This window comes from Phacochoerus africanus, chromosome 6, assembly GCF_016906955.1.
Source record: "Phacochoerus africanus isolate WHEZ1 chromosome 6, ROS_Pafr_v1, whole genome shotgun sequence".
Lineage (NCBI taxonomy): Eukaryota > Metazoa > Chordata > Mammalia > Artiodactyla > Suidae > Phacochoerus > Phacochoerus africanus.
Genome location: NC_062549.1, coordinates 73,319,033 through 73,341,926, shown reverse-complemented (window position 1 = coordinate 73,341,926; position 22,894 = coordinate 73,319,033). Strand labels below are relative to the sequence as shown.

The 22,894-nt window shown below is 41.3% G+C and overlaps 1 protein-coding gene across 2 annotated transcripts in view; it reads right to left on the bottom strand.

Moving 5' to 3' along the window:
• The window catches only part of CA8 (carbonic anhydrase 8), a 123,606-nt gene that overhangs the window by 88,749 nt on the left and 11,963 nt on the right, over positions 1–22,894 (bottom strand). For both annotated transcript variants that reach the window (XM_047783872.1, XM_047783871.1), the window contains exon 3: positions 22,170–22,294. In XM_047783872.1, the coding sequence (XP_047639828.1) occupies positions 22,170–22,294 (125 nt within the window). The remainder of the gene's footprint in view (positions 1–22,169; positions 22,295–22,894) is intronic.

The following is a 22,894-nucleotide window of genomic DNA, read 5'->3' as shown; positions in this document are numbered from 1 at the left end:
AAACGTAATAGTATAAAAACACAAATTAAAGGGAGAAAAATATAATCACTGTAGAAAATAATTAGCACTTACTCTATCTAGCTACCCTGAAACTAAAAGGCCTGGTAGATTCTTTTTCAGAATAATTCCAGAAGTGATGTCTTGTGGCGCAAAAGGCCACTTTTTCAAATAGGCAACTAACAGGTTCAACTGGTTGTTCCTTCTCTCAGAAGACCCAGCTGACATCAGCATCTCATTCACTCCCCTCCCCTTTCCTCCAGGCAAGCAGAAACCCAATGGCATTTACACAGCAGGAGGCCAGACACTTGTGGGAAGGCTGGACCCCTCCTCAGCCCCAAGGGGAGGATCCTGCCCAAGCTAAGACATTACAGCCTCCTCCTTTGCCTTGAAAAGATGTTTCAGGAACCTGCAAACCACAGACATTCTGGCCAATGACCCTTGAGGGGACTTCTGCTGGAGGCGGGGGTGAGGAAGACTTCCGGGAGGTTTGCTAGTTCCTAAAAAGAGGCTCAAAAAAGAGTAAGAGCATGGATTACTGCAACCACTAGGGTTAATAACTACCTGACAGTATCTGCTAGAACTGAACTAGACCCATCCTATAACCCAGGCTACGCTCCTAAGTATATGTTCACCAAAACGCTAGGATATTCAGAGAAGCTCTGTTCTAACAGATCAGATCTTTTTTCTTTTTTCTTTTTTTTTTTTTTACATTTTTAACAGATCAGATCTGAATGCTACCCAAATGTCTATCAACATTAGGAAAGCACATTATGGAAAATGCTAAATAGGAAAATAACCAAACGTAAAGTACACAGCACCATGTAGATGAATCTCTAAACACAATGCTCAAGAAAAAGAGTCGGACACAAAATAACATACACTGTATGACTCAATTCATATAAAATCCCAAAACAGGTAAAATTTATCCATGGTGTTAGAAGTCAAGATCACAGTTAACCTTAGAGGAGCCAGATAGGATAGTGGTTACGTTCTGTTTATTTTTTTTTGTCTTTTTTGTTTGTTTGTTTTTGTTTGTTTGTTTGTTTTTTGCTATTTCTTGGGCCACCCCCGCGGCATATGGAGGTTCCCAGGCTAGGGGTCGAATCGGAGCTGTAGCCACTGGCCTACGCCAGAGCCACAGCAACGCGGGATCCGAGCCACGTCTGCAACCTACACCACAGCTCACGGCAACGCCCGATCATCAACCCTCTGAGCAAGCGCAGGGACTGAACTCGCAACCTCATGGTTCCTAGTCGGATTCGTTAACCACTGGGCCACGACGGGAACTCCACGTTCTGTTTATTAATCTGCATGCTGGCTTCAAAGGTTTCTTCATTTTGTGAAAATGCAACAAACTGTACAACTGTGATTTGGTTACTTTTCTGCAGATATGTTATTTGGCTATAAAAATTATTTTGGGAGTTTCCCTCATGGCTCAGCGGTAACAAACCCAACTAGTATCCATGAGGACATGGATTCAATCCCCAGCCTCACTCAGTGGCTTAAGGATCCGGCATTGCCATGAGCTGTGGTGTGGGTTGCAGACACAGCTCGGATCCTGAGGTGCTGTGGCTGTGGTGCAGGCCAGCAGCTGCAGCTCTGATTCGACCCCCAGCCTGGGAACTTCCATATGCTGTGGGTGCAGCCCCCAAAAAAAAAAAAAAAAAAAAGAGAAAGGAAAGAATTTTACCGTAATAGAAATGGTAGGGAAAACACAGCCAATAAGAGAAGAAAACTGATAAATTAGACTTCATCCAAATCAAAAACTTTGGAACATCAACCAACAATATGAAGAAAGTGTCTTATTATTGAATCGTGTGAACTCCTTTTCTATGATGGGTTCATACAATTCGATAATAAGACACATAACCCTAATTTTTTAAATGAACAAAGGCTATGTGTATGGCTAATGAGCACATAAAAAGATGTGCAACATGATTAATCACCAGGGAAACGCAAATCAAAACCACAATGAGAGACCACTTCAAACCCACTAGAATGGCTACGATCAAAAAGGCAAACAAGCGTTGGCCAGGATATGGAAAACTGGAAACCTCATACACTGCCAGTAGGATTGAAAAATGGTGCAGCCACACTGGAAAACAAATTAGCAATTCCCAAAATGGTAAACAAAGGGCTCCATATGACCCAGCAATTCCACACCTACGTACATATGCCCCAAGAGAAATGAAAACGTATGTCCACACAAAAACTTACATACAAATGTTCATAGCCACATTTTCATAATAGCCAAAGAGTGGAAATAAATCAAATATCCATCAACTGACAAACAGATAAACAAACGTGGTACATCCATACAATGGAAAATTCTCCAGAAATAAAGGGAAGTAATGAAGTACTTATACAGGTTACGACATGGATAAATGAACTTTAAAAACTATGTTCAGGGAAAGAAGGCAGTCACAACAGAGCACATATTGCATGATTCCACTGATATGAAATGTCCAAAACAGGAAAATCTATAGAGACAGAAAGCAGATGAGGGGTTGCCTAGGGGAGAGGAGATGAGGAGTGATTGTTTCTTTGAGGCGACACAAGCGTCCTAAAATTAGAATATGATGATGGTTGCAAAATGCTATAAATCAAAAAAGCCATTGGCTTGTACACTTTAAATGGGTAACTTCTTGAAGTTCTAGCCCATCACATGCAAGCGAATAAAGTTTTTTCTCCTCTTACAACCTTTAGGCATTAATTCATGAGGCTCTGATGTTTCGAGGTGTTTTGCAATCATGAAAAAAAATCACAGAGAAAAAAAAAGTCAAAATGCCGAAATGGCTTAGGAAACTGGCCTTTGGAAACATGGTTGAGCAGCTGGACCAACCCTGGAGCCCTGGACCTGCCCTTTGGGACTTCTTGAAATGTGGTAGGAAAACGCTCCGTTTTGGGAGAGGGTTTTTTGGGGGTTTTTTTGTCTTTTGTCTTTTGTCTTTTTTTTAGGGTCACACCCACGGCATATGAAGGTTCCCAGGCTAGGGGTCAAATTGGAGCTACAGCTGCCGGCCTACACCACAGCCACAGCAACGCCAGATCCAAGCCGAGTCTGTGACCTACACCATAACTCACAGCAACACCAGATCCTTAACCCACTGAGCAAGGCCAGGGATAGAACCCGTGACCTCATGGTTCCTAGTTGGATTCGTTTCCACTGTGCCATGACAGGAACTCCATCCTACTATTTCTTAGTTGTGTCTTCCATGGCTCGCCTGAAACCAAGGCACTCCTAGGAAAGGAAAGTGGGCTGCTGAGAGTGCCTTTCCTCACTTACATCAAATATTTTCTATGTATGCATAGCCTAAATAATGTCATAAATAAAAGAAAATTTTCATTACAATCCAAATGTGGGCTTCGGTAGACAAAATGTAATAGCTGTTGAAAGTAAGTTATATCGAAGAGGAGACAGAAATGGATTGAGCTTTTTGCTCTGATATAGAGATTTTCAGAGAAATATCCTGAGGCATTTTCTATTTTATCATTTTTTAACACCTTGAAAAATAAAAACACAAAGAATGGAAGCCAATTATCAACGCGCATAAAACTTATCACCAGCTAAGGTGATTTTTGAAGTAGAAATCTAATCCTAAAGCTCTTACATTCACATTAATATTTCTTAATAATAAGCAGTCAATTTTATTTGTTTATTACTAAGGTGAGTAGTAGAGTAAGTTTCAAAAGTGGATTAATTATTAATGTGGATAAGGACAACATATGCTATTATTGTAGCTACAATCAGAATATGTAAACTAAGGGTGTAAAATAGCCACTCCCTAGGATCAGGGATATAATTTCCCTGTGGTGAAGTGATTAGGCTTCCTCAGGAATATTACATTTTCCTGTGCTACCAATAAGTGGCAGTAACAGGACACCAAATTAAAATTGCAGATGGTTCCCATGACACTGGATAAAGATCCCATGTATTCTTACATTAACTCGATTACCTAGAGCCAGATTTAAATGGATACATAAGTAAATAATATCAACTGCTGTAATGAATCCTGGGCTGTGACCTCCCTTCTGAGTTACAGATCTGCATTTCCAGCTTCTTCCTGGGTGTTTCCACTTAAATGAAGAGCAACTGTCAAATCCAAAACACAGCAACAGATACACCACTGCTTGCCACCAACACAGAGCGCCTTTCTAGAGTTTTTCTTTAAGAGCTCCACTGTCCTGCCAGTGACTGAGGTTCACATCTTAGACAAATCACAGCCCCCGTTTCTCTCCTGACCTCCCAACAAAGCTCTGAAGCATCTCTCCCCACATCCTAACACGCCCGTCTTTTTCTTGTCAAGGCCATCAAACCAGTTGACGTCACCGGAACATCTCACCTGGATTTTAAAACTATTTCCTATAGGGAATCACCTCTTCTGATTACATTTCACTAGAAGGGAAGTAATTTTACATTTTGTCATTGGTAGGTCCCCAAGACCTAAAGCTGCCTAAAACATACATAGTAGGTGCTCCGTAAATATTTGGTGAATGAACGAAAAATTCATATCTGTGAAGTGCATACCAGTGCTCCCCACTGCTCTGAGTGATAAACCCCATAAATGTGATACATCTGCCCAAGGAAAAGCATCTCGATGGCAACCTCACAGTCAAGAGCCTCTGCTCTTTGTCCTCAACCTGTCCTTCTGAATTCATCTCTAGCTACTTAATTTCCAGATCCCTTAAATTCCAGCTAAAATAATGTATATGTTTATGTACACAGAGCATAGGTGTAGAAGCTGCATATATTTATTATTATTTACTGTCAAATGCTATAGAGAAAAACAAATTAGAGGAGGACGTGGACAGCAAGCAGGTTTAGCCTCAGTGATTATGCGACATCTGAATAGAGACTCCAAAGGTGCTCAAAGAGCAGCCATGTGACTATGGGGGGGCGGGGAGAGAACATTCCAGACACAGAGGGGGGCAAGGTCAAAGCCCCCAGTGGGGAGAAGGATATCTCTGTCCTATTTATACCCCCAGCACCTGGTATCATGCCTTGAACTTTCCCACCTACTCTTTCACTCGCTTGTTGATATTTAAGGCGCCCTACATGCCAGGAACTGAAATTCGATTGGAAGCCAAAACCAACTTCCAAACGTGAAAATCCCTAGAATTTATTGTTCAGTTGAATTACATAAAAATCTCAACCAATCTGCTGACCTTGACATCTCCCCTCCAATTCCCTCTTCCTCCTGGCATCCTCATGTCATTTAATAACATCCAGAGATCCCAAGCCTCCCAGTAAAAACCTCCATTCTTTTCTGACAAGCATCATACTATGTACATGCTTACTGAATATTATTCCAAAAAAAGATGGTCGCGGATGCTCAGCCCAATTTTGCACCTACTACCTTCCCAAGCCCTAGAAAAGAAGGTCAGGGAGAGAAAGGCAGAGCCACTCCGTTCTCTCAACGCTTTAACCCACAGGACTCAATATTTATTCAATAAGAGAGGTTACCTGCACGTTTCTGACACTAGACTCAAACAACCAAGGATAATTCTTCCTACAAAAAGGGCTTAAATTTAACTAGAATCAAGAACAAAGAGTCCAGTTCTCCAGAGGCTTTCAGCTTACCTGTGTCAGTAATGCCAATATGACACGTTCTCATGATATGAAATAAAATCCTGTGCTGCTTTTGCACAAACCCGGTCTTCACACAAAATTCAAAATGAAGTCTCCATTAAAACTGAGATATCGGCAAATACAAATATCCATGTAATCTGATGCATCTTCATTTGTTGCCACTTTCACAGTCAACGTCTTTTCTATTTCTGCTACTTCAATTTTATTTATCTATTTATTTATCACTTCACAGTCAACACCTGCGGCATATGGAAGTTCCCAGGCAAGGGGTTGAATCAAAGCTGCAGCTGCAGGCCCACACCACAGACACAGCAACGCCGGATCCAAGCTGCATCTGCAACCTACGCCAAAGCTTGTGGTGATGCTGGATCCTTAACCTACTGAGTGAGGCCAGGGATCGAAGCCGCATCCTCACAGACACTATGTAGGGTTCTTAACCAGCTGAGCACAACAGGGAACTCCTCTTTAATTTTTACTTTTTTAAATTTTTTTTATTTTTTTGTCTTTTTAACATTTCTTGGGCCGCTCCCTAGGCATATGGAGGTTCCCAGGCTAGGGGTCTAATCAGAGCCATAGCCACCGGCCTATACCAGAGCCACAGTAACTCAGGATCTGAGCCGTGTCTGCGACCTACACCACAGATCACGGCAACACTGGATCTTTAACCCACTGAGCAAGGCCAGGGATCAAACCCACAATCTCATGGTTCCTAGTCCGATTCGTTAACCACTGCGCCACAATGGGAACCCCCTCCTCTTTAATTTTCAAAATACAGAAACTTAAGAGAGCCTTTAGGTGCACTGACAAGCTATGCACATCTGTGTTGAAAAATAACACCAGGGAAGGGTGACTCCCTGAGAAAGACTCCAGGAAGATCCACTGACAACCAAACTGTGTAGCAATTCCAAGGAGCACAGACATTGAGAGAAAAAGAGCCCCTCAAAACCACCAAAATGCAGCAGTTCTGCTGGGTGTTGCCTAGGAAACCCAGGCAGAAATACATATTACCCTGTGAAGATCAATAAAGTCAGACCATTAGCCTAAAGAGATCTCAGAAATGAAACATTCCAGAGCTGAAAATTTTTCCCTTGAGAACACAAATCAATTCCAATTAACAATAAATAAAAATTAAAATCCAGCAATCTTTCATGTAATTCACTCTTCCCTTATTGAAGAAAGAAATATTAGCTGTAATTAAGACTCAAATTACGGGTTTAGTACAGCTTCAAACATTTTTCTCCTCCGCCTCCTATAGCAAAGACATCTTTATAACTTTGCAAAGAACTGTGACCACGATTATTATTATCCTTTATCTGATTTGAAAGTGTGCTGGGAGTTCCCTGGTAGCTCAGTTGGTTAAGGATCCAGCATTGTCACTGCTGTGGCTCTGGTTACTGCTGCAGTGTGGGTTCCATTCCTGGCCCCTGGAACTTCCACATGCCATAGGAGCAGCCAAAAAAAAAAAGGAAAAAAAAGTGGGCTGGGATGAAAAGCACTATAGACAATAACAGGTAAAGCAGTACTTGTTAAAACAATATCTGTGGGAGTTTTTTTGGCCACACCTATGGCATGTGGAAGTTCTCAGGCCAGGGATCAAATCCATGCCACAGCAGTAACCAAAGCCACAGCAGTGACAATGATAGATCCTTAACCCACTGAGCCACCAGAGAACTCCACCAATATCATTTACTAATCCAAATTAATTAGCTTCTCCCACCATGGTCCTTCACTTTCTGACTCCCTTTTTTCCTATTAAATGTCCATCACTCTTTCCATTACTCAAGTTCCATTTCTTGCCATCACACTGGCCTTTCTAATCACTCAAGCTCTGTCCCCAGCTCCTCTCCTACATCTTCCACATCCACTTCTTCTCTTCCCATCTGCCATCAATTTTATCCAGCAAACACCTACCCAGTCATCAAAGTCCAACCCCAACATCCACCCCATCCAAGATTTTTCCCAGCTCAGCAAACATCCGTTATTCCACAATGTGTGTCCCCGTTTATATTTCACCCCTCAAAGCTATTTTCACATATAACAGTCATCTTTAATAGGCCACATTCTGTTGGGAATGTGAACTTCTTCTAGACCTTGATTATTTCTTATTCATTATCCTACATCAGCACTAACCACAGCAATGAACACATAGCAGGTGCTTCTTACAGGTGTCGTGAATTGTTTTCCACTGTCATGGAATCGTACACTGTTATCTTTTCACCTCTTTCTATCTATCCACCTTTTTATCTATCTACCTATCTAACTCTTCTATCTATTCTACCTCTTCCAGGCGACAGACTCATTAACAACAAACGCTGGGAGTTCCCGTTATGGCTCAGCCGTAAGGAGCCCAACTAGTATCCATGAGGTTGCAGGTTTGATCCCTGTCCTCACTCAGTGGGTTAAGAATCTGGTGTTGCCATGAGCTGTGGTGTAGGTCAAAGACACAGCTCATATCCCCCGTTGCTGTGGCTGTGGTTTAGGCCGGCAGCTGCAGCTCTGATTCGACCCCTAGCCTGGGAACTTCCATATGCTGTGAGGGCAGCCCTTAAAAAAAAACCAAAAACCAAAACAAAAACGCTGTTTTCTTACCTTTTATATTTCTGACAGAGCTTGGCCCTAAATACAGACATTTAACCAATGCTTGCTGACTGAATGCCATAGGTCACGTCACCATCTCGCCTCACAGACTCAAAAATTAGTAATACCTTTCTTTATACTTTCTCAAGAGACAAAGCAGTCCACCCAGCTCAGCTGAGAGAAGGTAGCAGACGTCACTAGAGCCTTTACCCCACTATAACCCAAGCCACTGACTGCAGTCAAGCTCCTGAATATGCTCAAGCTCTAGATCAGTTACAAAACAGCAAGGCTGGGAACACAGTTAAAGCATGTCAGGGCTGATAAGTTAAGAACAATGCCCACTGATAAAAATCTGTAATATTTGTTCTTCCGTAACAAGGTGGATAAGTGACCTGTGTGTTTAAAAACTGTTGTAAAATATTTCCAGTGCCATACAATCCGGAACAGGATTAATGATTTAATCCCTGGACCCGGATCACAAGTTTTGATAAGCGAAACATCCATAAACTGCCCTTCGTTTTACATGTGGTTTAAACAACTGGGCCAAGCAAAGATGGTGAATTGGACCCAAACCCACCCAAATAAATTAGAAAAAACTAAATAAATGCTCCACATGCTCCAGAATCCTTGCTCCCTCCAAGCCCCCAACTCCTCCTGTAAAGTGAAACAGTGCGACTATCTCAGGGTCAATGGAGCTGCAGGCAAAAGGGGATGTGGTCCCAGACGGTTAAAATGAACAAACCTGCAGTGAAAGGAAACAGGGTTTCCTTCACTGAGTCCCAGATGCCGCTGGGCTCTTGCTAACGCGCTGAGCCACAGAGCTCCAAAGGGGACGTGGGAGAATTCTGAAGAGTTAGTCTTAGGAACTGGAAACGCCTCTTCCCTGTTCCGTGTTCCCATAAAGAGGGATCTTCCCCCAAACAAATGTGGCCTTCCTCTCCACTCCTTCTACCAACTCCTTCTTTTTCCTTATCCCTCTTTTGAAATTTGAGCTACCCTAAGACAGCAGGCTAATAAACCAGACCTGGAACATCTCACCCCACCCCCACCTCCTCATCCCTCTCCCCCTCACCCTGCCCCCACCTCCCCACTGCCTGTACCTGAGCTGGTGACCCTTTCTTCCTCACACTAAGCTGTGACGCCAACGTCTTTTAACCACGGCAGAGGCGATGCTTTCTTCTCCACTATCTGATGACTCTAAAGTTGCCTCTCTCCTCTGTGTTCTGAGCTCAGGCTGGGGAGAAGCCATCTCTTTCTGGGATCTCCCTGGAGATGTCCCCGAGGCATAGACCCACCAAGAAATAGTCAGAGGAGCTACATTAACTCTGAAGCCAAATAAATTGGCTCCACTGAATAAACTCTCTCATGCAGAGCTCTAAGTGACTTGTTACGCTGTGTTTAGAGAAGGTACTTGCCCTAAGGTCCTCCAGTGAAAACATTAATTGATTTTTCTTAAGTCCACCTTTCATTTGTCAGGTCTTACAATTCCAAATACCTTCCTTTTATACTTAATGTTTATATTCAACAGTTTAAAGTCTAGATTTCTTTTTTCTACTAATTTCAAGGTTTCTTAAAAAAAAAAAAAAACACTGTAATGTCCCAAGTTAAACATCTGCAACTACCACAACTAATTATGCCCTTAAAATGCTTCTAGAAACCACTTTAAGTGAATACCCGATTTTGTAATCTGTAGCGGTACTTCCTACCACTGTTCTCAGTGAATGGTGTTTCCAATATTATACCATTTTTACAGCTTCTCCATAAGTTCCTAAGGGTGGGAGCAAGTGCATTATCCTTATTTACCAGTTACGGAATTGAGGTGAAACAACCACACCCAAGTCCGACAGCAAATACCACAGGGAAGCAGAATCAGAACGTGGCCCTGATCGGGATGGAGGAGGCACAGGTAGTTGTAGGAGGTCCTAATAAGGGACCATAGAAGACACGGAAACCTAGCGAACTTTGGGAGATCACTCAGGAAAAGCCCTGAGAACGAGGCAGGCTTGCCTGACTAGTGGAGATTTGCCTCAGGTCACTGAGTGGGAGATGGGGTGAGACCTGCATTCAGGTTCAGACCAAGGGCACGAGTTTAAGGCCCACCCTTCCGCTGATTTGAATACTGGATACCAAGGAGGAGCTACTACTCACAAAAAGGAAGAGGCAGTCGTTTCCCAGCCCCACTCCCCTTAGGTGATAAAAGTGCAGCCCACCTCATCCTCAGGGCAGAGCGTCCTTGCCTGCCCGCTTGTAAGCATCCTCTCTTAAATCTGTGTCTTGCCTATCACCTTGTCTCTCGCTTAATTCCTTCTGCACCAGAGAACCTGCACCTCAGTAAGTCCAGACACTGGGTGAGTGATTCTAATTCAAAAACCGGGAGTTGGAGTCCCAACTTGGGTTTTGGCTAGGGGTTTAGGCTGTTAGTGCTGTCAGTGTCAGCCCTCCCCATGTAATAATCTACCTCACCCATCAGGCTGCCCCCTAGGGAACCACAACACTAAAAAGTCCAATTTCCCATAGGATTCATGGGAATTCCACACTGTTCTAGGATTTCACAGTGATTTTTTTGTTGAAGTTAAGAGAAAAAAAAAATGTGTTCAAGAACAGCAAAGCACTGGCTAGGGCAAAACTCTCTTACTAGCTCCACTGTGCCATCTTATCCTATCACTCTTAAATCCAAAAAATAAAAAGCAAAAACAACCAAACTGTATATAGTTTTCATATTGGTTAAAAGGTCTTATGAAGTTAAAAATCTCTTTAATATCCTTCTATTCAATTAGAAGTGTTAATCATACTGTTACTCAACTATCTGACGCAGGGAATATTTACTTGACTGTCACTACAAAATAAGCTGACAATATAAAGTCTACGGCGTACACATAGCAATCATAGAAACGTGTCAGGAAAAATGGCCAGGAAATGTCATACTGACTAAACTTATAGACAATGTTATAGACAACGTATTGAATAATGTATTCAACGAAAGGAGAGTAGGGGTTTTAAAGAGAAAAAAAGACTTCGAACTTTTTCCTCCGTTCTTCTTCTCTGCATTTCTTATTTGTAGGAACCAGCAAAAGCTTTTGGTTTCCCCCTCAGGATATTTTCCCAAGATTTGCATCATCACAGCCACAATCACCCTGTTGACCTCCCCCATCTCCTCCTAACAGAGGACAGACACACTCACAGTTGCCTGCCAGCCTCCTAGTTTATAGCCCCATTTATAGATAGGAAGTGCGGGTTCGCAGAGGTTTACTGGCTTGCCCAAGGTTGCCGAGCTTGGGTTTCAGTCCTGGTTTTCTGACTTCCAAGCCCAAACTCCTACTACCCCATCCTGACTCCCTCCCACGTGAGCCCACCGTTAATCCAGGCTGCAGCACAGGTGCCCTGTTCCCAGCTGCTTCCCAGAACCCAGACCTTTCCCAACGCTTCCCCACCATGAAAACACTCCTCTGCCTCTCCCTGACCCGGGAGCTGTGATCCTAGTTCCTCTAGCCTAGGGTCACCTGGAACAGGGCTGTACCTGGCACAGCTGATAAGCATTTCAACTGGGGAACAGTCATTTACATCTCAAAGAGCATATCTGCTTTCTAATAAATGTTTCCTAAATCTATCCCCAATAGCTTCTAATAGCTGGAGTTTGCATACAATACAGACAGAATAGAGGAGATGAGGCCCTTTTCAGTGGCAGAGAAACACTCATCAGTTTAGAAAAAAATGGGGGAGGAGAGAAATTACATACACTGCATTCAAACACACCCCACTCCCATGTAATAAAATCCCCATGAGTAGTCTAGCACCCTCACTGCTAGCACCATCACTTAGCCCAGGGCCTGAACAGTTTGGTTCCCAAGAAATACTTGTTGATTAGATGGATGAACAGATGGATGAAGAGACAGATGGACAAATGGAAGAATGGATGGAAATGAGTTAAAGACGACCACTTGGTTATGAACTACGGATTTATACCTGAGTCTATTGTTTATTGGAAGGCCTATTAAGAGAAGATGTATTTTACTGTAGGATTTAGATCTGTTGGAACTCAATTTAAAATATTTTCTACATGCAAGTCTATAACCATCCATAAATTAATTATATATCATATTCATTTTTAGAAACTAATTTTTCATTTTGCACAAATTTGCCTACATACATAGTAAAAATCAGCTACACTATAATCGCTTCTTTCCGTCGGTTTGCCAAAAAGAACACTCACACATCTTCAGACAATGACAATGAATGATCTATAAGATATATACAAAGATAAAACTGAAGGCAGGTTCAAAGTGACTATTTAAAGGTCAAGTCAGCCTCATACAATTCTATTTCTAAGAGGAAACAGCAGATTGCCACATCATGCAGTCCCACTAAAAGAACATTTGTTTGCTCAACACTAATTTATTTTCTACTCAGTAAACCCAGAGGTTTCTGCGCTAAATACATTTTAATAAATGAAAAAAAAAAAAATAAACATGCTGAATCAAAGCAGAAGCCATGATTTTTACGGAATAAAAAGGCAAGTGTTCATTAGGATTCAGGAAACATCAAATTTGTCTTTATTTTTCTTAACCCAGGTGTCAGAGGGCATTCCCGAAACTAGGACCACTGAAGAGGCCATTACACCAGGCTCTCATTCCTTCAACCTGCTTATTCCTCAGGCTCAATCTGCTAGTCTAATGGAAGATTCTGGGATCATTATAGATAAGAATCATTATAAGTAGTGTCCTTTTTCTGGTCAAAATGATAGAACTTCCCAGAGAAGCTGAACCAACTCAAATTGTTTCCTCTAGTGTGTCATCCTCAACTTCTCTTCATGGCAAGATTCTCTTTTTTTTCCCATAAAGCATCCTCAATCCACAGTATTAAATACTATTGCAAATAAAATCTCAAACGAGTTACTTTTTTTATTGAAGTATAGCTAATGTACAATGTTGTGTTAGTTTCCAGTGGACCGCAAAGTGATTCAGTTATATGTATATATTTATTCTTTTCCAGATCCTTTCCCAATACAGGTTATTGCAAGATATTGAGTATAGCTGCCTGTGCTATACAGTAGGTCCTTGCTGGTTATCTATCTTATATACAGTAGTGTGTATCTGTTAATCCCAAACTCCTAATTTATCCCTCCTCCTCCTTTCCCCTTTGGTAACCACAGGTTTGTTTTCTATGTCTGTGAGTCTGTTTCTGTTTTATAAATCAGTTCATCTGTGGGAGTTCCCTTCGTGGCCCAGCGGTTAACGAACCCAACTAGGATCCATGAGGATGCGGGTTCAATCCTTGGCCTCACTCAGTAAGTTAAGTATCCAGTATTGCCATAAGCTGTGGTATAGGTCAAAGATGCAGCTCGGATTCTGTGTTGTTGTTGTGTAGGCTGGCAGCTGTAGCTCTGATTCAACCCCTAGCCTGGAAATTTCCATATGACACGGGTATAGCCCTAAAAAACAAAAAGAGAAATAAATAAATTCGTGTCATATTTTAGATTCCACAGATAAGTGATTTCACATGATATTTGTCTTTCTGATTTATTTTGCTTAATATGATAATCTCTAGGACCTCAAGTTGCTTTTCCTGGTAAGAACTGGCTCTGGAAGGTGGGGGGAAGAAAAAGATCATTCCTGGGAGCAGAAGCCAGTTCACAGGTCTTGCGTGTCCTCTGTCATTTCCTAGGTGTGGGACCCTGAACTAGTTGCTTCCTCTCCAGATCTTGGTGAGCATCTCAGCAGAGTGAGGCATGGGGGTTGGGGGGGCATTAAGGGGAATGAGATGGTCCATTACGCCCACCCCAGGTCTCAGGGGTCAGCAAAGTTCCACCTCCAAGACCCCACACCCTGGCACCATCACAAAGCCACTGAGTTCTGTCTACACAGCCTCCGAGGCCAGGGCACGCATGATGGCACAGCTGCACCAAACCCCCCCCCTCAAGCGAGGTTGAAACACACCACCTCTGATCGGGGTGGGACTAGCAGTGGGTTGGGTGCAAGCAGACAGAAAAGTTCCTGCCAGCAGAGGTCCCAGAGAAGGCAAGGCCTGGGTTTCTCTCTTTCAATCTAAACCACTAGAGAAAAGACCAACAGTCAAGGATAACTCTTAATTGGAATATTTAGTTAACCAAAGCACTACTCCTTCACCCTGGCCACACATTATGCTTTCCTACAAGGTCCTCTGTGACCCTTAACGTTTTGGAGCTTCAGATTTCTCCTAGGTTAGACAGGAGTGTGGGGAGTTAGTTTGATATAACTTGTTTGGGTGCTCTCTAAAGTTCCTTTTAAAAAATAAAGTATTTAATTATACCCCCTTATGTATCCAATCCTCATGTTCCAAGTGACTGAAGTCTTGGAAAGTCAATGGAAGCCTCTATTTTGGAAGAGGGTCACAAACTTGAAGTTCAACCTAGGATGCCCGTGGAAATAACTTGAAAAGATCATTTCACTATTAGCCAGGCATCCTTGTTCTGGTGTCTCCTCAGAGTAGTAAAACAAATGAATAAAAATAAACATCTTGCTGTCAAATGAGTATGCAAACGTCTTGGGAGCAGCCACCCAAAAGGCCAGGTCTTTTTCACTAAAAGAACACTTAAATGGTAGACATTAGTATCTGCCTAAAAAGAAAAGAAGATTCAGAAAGACACATGCACCCTTGTGTTCATGGCAGCACTATTCACAATAGCCAAGACATAGGAACAACCTAAATGTCCACCAACAGATGAACGGATTAAGAAGATGTGGTACATATACACAATGGAATACTAATCAGCCATAAAAAAGAATGAAATAATGCCATTTACAGCAACATGGATGCAACCAGAGATTCTCATAATAAGTGAAGTCAGAAAGACAAATACCGTATGATATCATATATATGTGGAATCTAAAATATGGCATAAATGAACCTATCTACAGAACAGAAACAGACACACAGACATGGAGAACAGACTTGTGGTTGCCAAAGTGGAGGGGAAGGGGGAGAGAGTGGGATGGACTGGGAGTTTGGGATTAATAAATGCAAACTATTACATTTTGAATGGATGGGCAATGGGGTCCTGCTGTATAGCACAGAGAACTATGTCCAATCTCTTGGGATAGAACATGATGGAAGATATTATGAGAAAAAGAATGTATATATAGGTATGACTGGGTCACTTTGCTGTACAGCAGAAATTGGCACAATATTGTAAATCAACTATACTTTTTTTAAAAAAGGAAAGAAAGAAAAGAAGAATGTAGGATATCTGGAGACCTGGGACACTGGTGGGTGGACAGGGTATAACATTCAGGATGGGCCCTTTATTATGAGATTCACTCTTCATGATGTTTTGTTGGCCTACTTTGCCCCTAAGATCTGGACTCTACACAATTTGAGACTCCTTGTCTACAAGACAGAACTTCACCTAATGCAATCAGCTTTCCATGAACAGCTGGTATGTGGCTCAGTTATCACTGAGCCCGTTCAGAGTACACAGAGCAAGAAATGATTTTTAAATACAACATCAAGATAAGAGTCTGCTCTACAATATGCTCTGCCTCTGTCCTGATAATTCACTCTCAAATTGTAAACTTTCGGGCCCAAAGGGCAAGAAAGTCAAACCTGCCGTCCAGGATATCCTGGTGGGCTGTGGGCAAAATCGGTGCCCATCCTGACACAACTATCATCCACTGGAAGCGAAATGAGAAAAACAGAAAGAACATAGGGATTTTTTTAAAAGCTGACTCTATTCAATGTACAGGCCTGTGTTTATTCTGAAACCATGGCCTTCCCGCATCAAGCTATTAAAGATCCTCTCTTTCCAAAATGATGGAGACAGCAGAGAGTAATGTTAGCTGAAAAAGGTAAAACTTGGCCATGCTGTTGGTCTCCCCATCCTCTAGTTGTTTCCTTTTAAATTTTACTGCTCCTTGGAATTCCCATTGTGGCACGGTGGAAAGGAATCCGACTAGGAACCATGAGGTTGTGGGTTCAATCCCTGGCCTCGCTCAGTGGGTTAAGGATCTGGCATTGCCGTGAGTTGTGGTGTAGGTCACAGACACAGCTCGGATCCTGAGTTGCTGTGGCTGTGGTGTAGGGCAACAGCTGTAGCTCCAATTCGACCCCTAGCCTGGGAACCTCCATATGCCAAGAGTGCACTGCAAAAAAATAACAATAATAATAACTAAATCAATAAATTTTACTGCTCTGGCATAAAATCTAAATGCCTGGGACATAGTGTCCTATGGAAGTATGAAAGCAGCGATTCATGTGTAAAGGTTAATCATAATTTAGCAGGACTTATACAGAGTTAGGCTACCTTGAAGCAGCAAAGATGATGACAGTTTTCACAAACAAAACGATGAAAACAGAATACACAGCCCACAAGCTGATTTTGAACCTACATGCCTGGAGGTTGCTCCATTAATCAGATTTATAAAAAATTAGTATGAATGGAATAACTAATTCCAGTGAGATGGCAGATGCACAAAGGACCCCACTGTGGGTAAAATCACAAAATTCATACAGCACTGAAGTTGTACTTCAAGAGCTAAGAGGTCTAATGACCCTCCAAAGAAAATATGAAGCTTCTGCAGCCACCAGAAGGGCAAACTCAGAGGAGTTAATGTGACTGAATCCCATACTTGTCTTAAATCAACAACCTTCTGCTTATATTCGCTGTCTTGATTAAACATCGCAATGCAAAGTATCCACACATTAAGTAAAGAATTCCAGCTGGTAGACGTTACCCAGACATTTGCAGGAATATAGTTAATATATACAAACCCATTATGCTTTCAGGTAATAGGAAGAAAAATGCAGCACAATTTGCTTCTTCTCTTGTTAAGGTGCCATCATTTAAGCAGATCCTGGGAGTATTCATAATAGAATTCAGATTTACAAGGTGAAAAGCATGGGGAGAGATGTCAGGTAGCCGTGCAAGCATGTATGTTTCTGAAAACCACAAATCTCAAGCAAGGAAAGTAGAAATGACGTACTTTAGCCATCTTGTTGAGCACAGAGCTGCAGTTTAAATTGTTTAATGTCACGAAACTGTGTTAATTTTTGAAGTAATATGGGTTCTGACTACTAAGAATATTAAAAATATATATAAAACAGGATTGTTTTATACCTGTATTTATAATTTTTAGAAGGGGGGAGCTTGATGAATAGCTGTTAAAAGTCATTTCTGCATTATATGTAACAGACATGGTAAATACTTGTTTACAGTGTTTGTTTAATAAACCATCTATTTAAGTTTAAGTGAAGTCCAAAAAAAAGGAAATATGTATAAATATGTCATTTAGATTAAAGCTTAAAGATTAAAGCTAATCTTTTCATTGAACTATAGTTGATTTACATTGTTATGTTAATTTCAGTTGGACAGCAAAGTGATTCATATATTTTTTTCAGAGTCTTTCCTATTATAGGTTATTAAAAATATTGAATATAGTTTCCTGTGCTATGCAGTAGGTCCTTTTTGGTTATCTTTTTGCTTTTTAGGGCCACACCTGCAGCATATGGAAGTTCCCAGGCTAGAGCTGAATTGGAGCTGCAGCTGCAGGCCTATACCACAGCCACAGTAATGGGGGATCTGTGCCATGTCTGTGACCTACACCACAGCTCATGGCAACACTGGATCCTTAACCCACTGAGTGAGGCTGGGGATTGAACCCACATCCTCATAGATACTAGTTGGGTTCGTTACCATTGAGCCACAATGGGAACTTCCGGTTATCTATTTTCTATACAGTAGTATGAATCTGTTAATCTCAAACTCCTAATTTATCCCCTCACCGTCTTCTTTGGTAACCATGAGTTTGTTGTCTATGTCCATGGGTCTATTCTGTTTTGTATATAAGTTCACTTGTATCATTTTTTTTTAAGATTTCATATATAAGTGATATCATATATTTGTCTTTGACTTACTCCACTAGCAATACTTACTGGCACTGATAATCTCTAGGTCCATCTATGCTGCTGCAAGGGTCCTAAAAAATTATTTATTAAATCATGTACCCATGACAGTATGCAGTCCCCTCACTCTCCACTGTCTCATTGGCCATGTCCTTGTGTTCCGAGTGGACGCTGATGGCAGTTTAGGACATGGGAATGGCGACAAGTTATCTACCTATCTCCGCATTAGCCATCCTATTCCCTCCTGAAACGTTCTAGTGAAGTTTCTCTCTCCTTTTTTTCACCACACCAGATGAGCTCTCTCCCCCTAAAAACCCAGCACACTATTCACAGCCTCTGTTAAAACAAAACAAAACGCACTGGCCAGCAGATACCTCCTTCTTCCACTAACCCACATCATTTATTCACTCACTAGGATCCAGCACTAAACGTCTGAGGACTGACACAAGTAGTTTCTCTAGCACTGGATCAGAGGTAATCTGGGATAACAAAGAATTTAAATGTTATTCATCACCTGTTTGGGGACAATTATCATCAGTAATCCCATCTTCCTAGATATAAATATATTTCTGCAGAAACAAAGCCTCATGACCAGAATTTAATCTCCACTCAACATAATCCATGAGGCTGGGCTTAATGGACCAGAGCAGTTAAAACTTCAACAAAAAACAAGTAGCAGGACCAGTTTGAACATTTGGCCTGGAAATTCTACTCCACTGCAGAGTGAATCATACACTCACCTGAAATGATTCAACTTGCCCCAGGCTGTACATTCTATGTCACAAGAAAAGCCACAGAGTCCCCATCTGGAAGTTGCTGCTCAACCAACCACTCCCATCTCTTCCTAAATTTTGGATTACAAGAGTATGCATTTGAAGGTTGGTTGAGACGGAAAAAGCTTTTCACACCCAAGGAAGAGGGCAGAGCTGAGGCCCTGACAGCCCAGTGTGTTTCTGTCCTTCCTCTGCTCTCTACTTCCCAGCAGGCTTAATTATTTGGGATCATTGTGTGCCCTCTCTCCTCTTTGACCTGTTCTGGTGTGACCTCTTCCTGCTCACACTGGGAAGGACAAGGCCACAGCCAGAGCTGACACAGAAACAGGGCAGAGTTGCTGGAAGGCACTGGAAGTGAGAACGTGTCTGTAGGCACTGAGAAAAAAAGCACCTGGGAAGGTAACACTGGAAGACTCGACGCTGCCCATCAAGCCTTTAAAGAAGCTGTCTTCTCTCACTGTCCTATCTCACACCACATATACTGGTCATCATACTGCAACTGGGTTTTCTTCCCCTTCCATCCTGAAAACATTTAACAATATTTCCATTTTTTTAAAAATTTTAAAAATAAAAAAATAGGAGTTCCCATCATGGTGCATCAGAAATGAATCCGCCAGGAACCATGAGGTTTCAGGTTCGATCCCTGGCCTTGCTCAGTGGGTTAAGGATGCGGCATTGCTGTGAGCTGTGGTATAAGTCACAGATGTGACTTGGATCTGGCGTTGCTATGGCTGTGGCTTAGGCCAGCAGCAACAGCTCTGATTAGACCCCTAGCCTGGGAACCTCCATATGCCACGAGTGCGACCCTAAAAAAGAAAAAATAAATAAAAAATAAAAAAGTAAAATCAAAGTAATATTTCTATTTTAAGACTTGAGTTTTTTAATGAAAGGCCATTTTGAGCTTTCAAAAGAAATGTTCAAATTATTATTAAAGTAACATTGAGAAATACTTTCTCTGGCTTCATTCTTTAAGGTAGATATTACAAATTTATATAAATTAAATAGTAGTATCCTACTGCGTAGCACAGGGTACCATATCCAATTTCCTGGGATAGACCATGATGGAAAAGAATAAAAATAAAATAAAATCTTTAAGATAAAAATAAAAGTACAAAAGAATGTGTTATACATATGTATGTATAACTGAGTCACTTTGCTACTTTGCTGTAGAGAACTGGCACAACACCATAAATCAACTGTACTTTAAATTTTAAAAATTAATTAATTAATTCAACAATAGTGATTTCCAGTCTTTATAAGGCAGGTCTAGATGCAGTACCTCATCAGGAGCAATTTCATACTTAAATATGTGCAGTTGGAAATGACAGAGAAGGAAGACTGGCATTTCGGCAGCCCCCCAAATAGACTGTTACCTGCCATTGATGAGCTATATTCCCGAGAGAACTGCGGGTCCTTAGAGAAATAAATATGAATAAGGCCTGGACCAACAGAGACATTCCATCAATTTCACCAGCATGGACTGTCTCTGAAGTACCCACATCACACCCCATGTTGGGAGTAACAGGAAAGTGAGAAGGATACTTTTTCTTCAGGAGCTGATATCTTCTTAGATGGCGCCACTATAACAAATAACCATAGACCAGGGCCTTAAACAATAGAACGTATTTCTCATAGTTCTGGAGGCTGGGAAGTCCAAGATCTGGTGTCTGACAGAGACCCACTTCCTGGCTCTTATGTGATGGTCTCTCATGTCCTCACATGGCAGAGAGCAGGGAGAAGCAAGCTCCCGGGCTCTGCTCTGCTTCTGTGGGACCCTTATGAGGACACTAATCCCATTCACAGGGGCGGCAGCCTCATAATCTCATCTAACCCCAATCACCTCCCAAAGGCCCCACCTCCTAATAATATCACAGGATGCAGGTTTCCACACATGAACTGCGGGGTCATTAACACCTCATAACAGGAACCCACAATCAATGAAGATTCACAAGCTGTGAGCTCAACGCCACAGCAGCAACCTGTCAAGGACACTGGGAGCACAGAAGAGGGAGAAATTAGATCTGCTTAGGAAGGAACTCAGAAAAAGTCCCATGGAAGAAATGATCTTTCAACTAGACATGGAAGAAAGAGTAGGAGCTGACTAAGCAGTGAGGAAATTCTTCAGACAAAAGACTGCCTCTAAAAATTTCTAACTTTCTCTTTCTCCAATTGCTTGGGGTGAATAAAACCTATCTATCAAAAATTTTTTTTTTTTTTGGCTTTTTAGGGCCACACCCATAGCATATGAAGTTCCCAGGCTAGGGGTTGAATCAGAGCTACAGCTGCCGGCCTACACCACAGCCACAGCAACACAGGATCTGAGCCACATCTGTGACCTACACCATAGCTCAAGGCAACGCCGTATCCCCAACCCACTGAGTGAGGCCACAGATCGAACCCACATCCTCATGGACACTAGTCAGGTTCGTTTCCGCTGCACAACAACAGAAACTCCCCACCGACCAATTTTAAATCAGAGCTAAACTAGACTTTTAATTACTGTTGAAGTTTCTCCAAAAGTCATTTGTTTTCAGCTTACCATCAGAGCATCTACAAAAGTGACCTACAGAATTTGCAGAAGCAGCAGAACGTTTACAACAGTAATAACACCAGGAAGAAACACTAGCGTATTTTACCTGTATAACCAACTGCACAAGGGCACTCTCCAAGCCCAGTGAGGCTGATGGAAAGCTTCATTTGCCGCCCAAGCTTACATTTCATTGAGCACTTTTTTATTTTACATAAATTGATAAAATTCAAGAGCTACTTTTAAACTGAACCATTTTCATTTCTTGTCATTTGAGTTATAATAGTTGTAAATAACAAATATGGTCAAAAAGAAAGAGAATGGATAAATACATTATGACACATTCTGGTAACAGTATCTTATGCAGTTATTTAAATGGTGATCTTTGAAGAATATTTTGGGATAATGAAAATAGAAACTTAATACACATAACATAAATTCAATTTTTCAACTTTATTAACAAATGTGTGAGTACTGAAATAAAGGTGTATCAGCATATTAATGGCTACATTAGTTTACTAGTGATTTTATGACCTTTATATCTCTATAACTCTGCAAATATTCTATGTATGCTTTCATAATTTCTTCTTTGTATGATAAACATAAAATATAGGGTAAATGTCATATTTAATGTAATACATTTTGAATCAAGTGTTAAATTGTTTCTGTGTCTTTGTCCATTAGTTTCATAAAGAATATTTTCTGCATAAAAAAAATTGCTTATAACCCCCCCACACACACACACACAAAACTAAACCATCTTCAGTAAATCACTGAATGCTTTGTACATGAACAACAAGAGTTTTATAAGCTGATTTGTTCTTCTTACCTCCATGGGGAAAGCTTTGAAATTTACTGTGTGCTCAGAACCACGCTGGTTTTCTCTTCCCCAATGAAATCTAACTTCGTACAGTTCAAATTCATGTCCTTGAGGCAGTGGACCTCCTGAAAGAACTGGAAAAAAAGAAAATAAAATGTATCTAATTACACCTCAAACACATTCATCAACACAGCATTATAAACAGTGAGGACATTTTTTGCCAAAAAGGTCTCATGAGCTCCATAGATTAAGTTCATATAGCCAAGATGAGAAGTGTGTCTCAACTTTGAGATGAATTTATATTGTCATCTTGATATCACAGAAGTTCAAAAACTCGGGAATACTTAGGAATGATATGTATTTGTTAACTTTCCGTGTATTTTAGGCATACGCATAGACAGAGGAAACACATACAATAACCATACTCTCTGAGACTTAAGTTTAGCATTGATCAGGGACTAGAATAATGGTCTGAGTCTCAGACTGGCCAATAATTCACTGCAGACCTATCAATAAATTAAGCCTTGTTTTCAAATAATCCATTTATATGAGCAGGCTTTCAATTCAGAGAACAGGTGTCAGCTAACCAAGTTATCTACAAAGAGAATGATTATTAAGCCAACAGGATTTTTCAACAATGAAATCACATATTTAAAACAAAAAAGCAATCTATCATCCTGTGTCACATCAACACAAATGAAATGAAATTGTGATGGAATATTAACAATACTTAA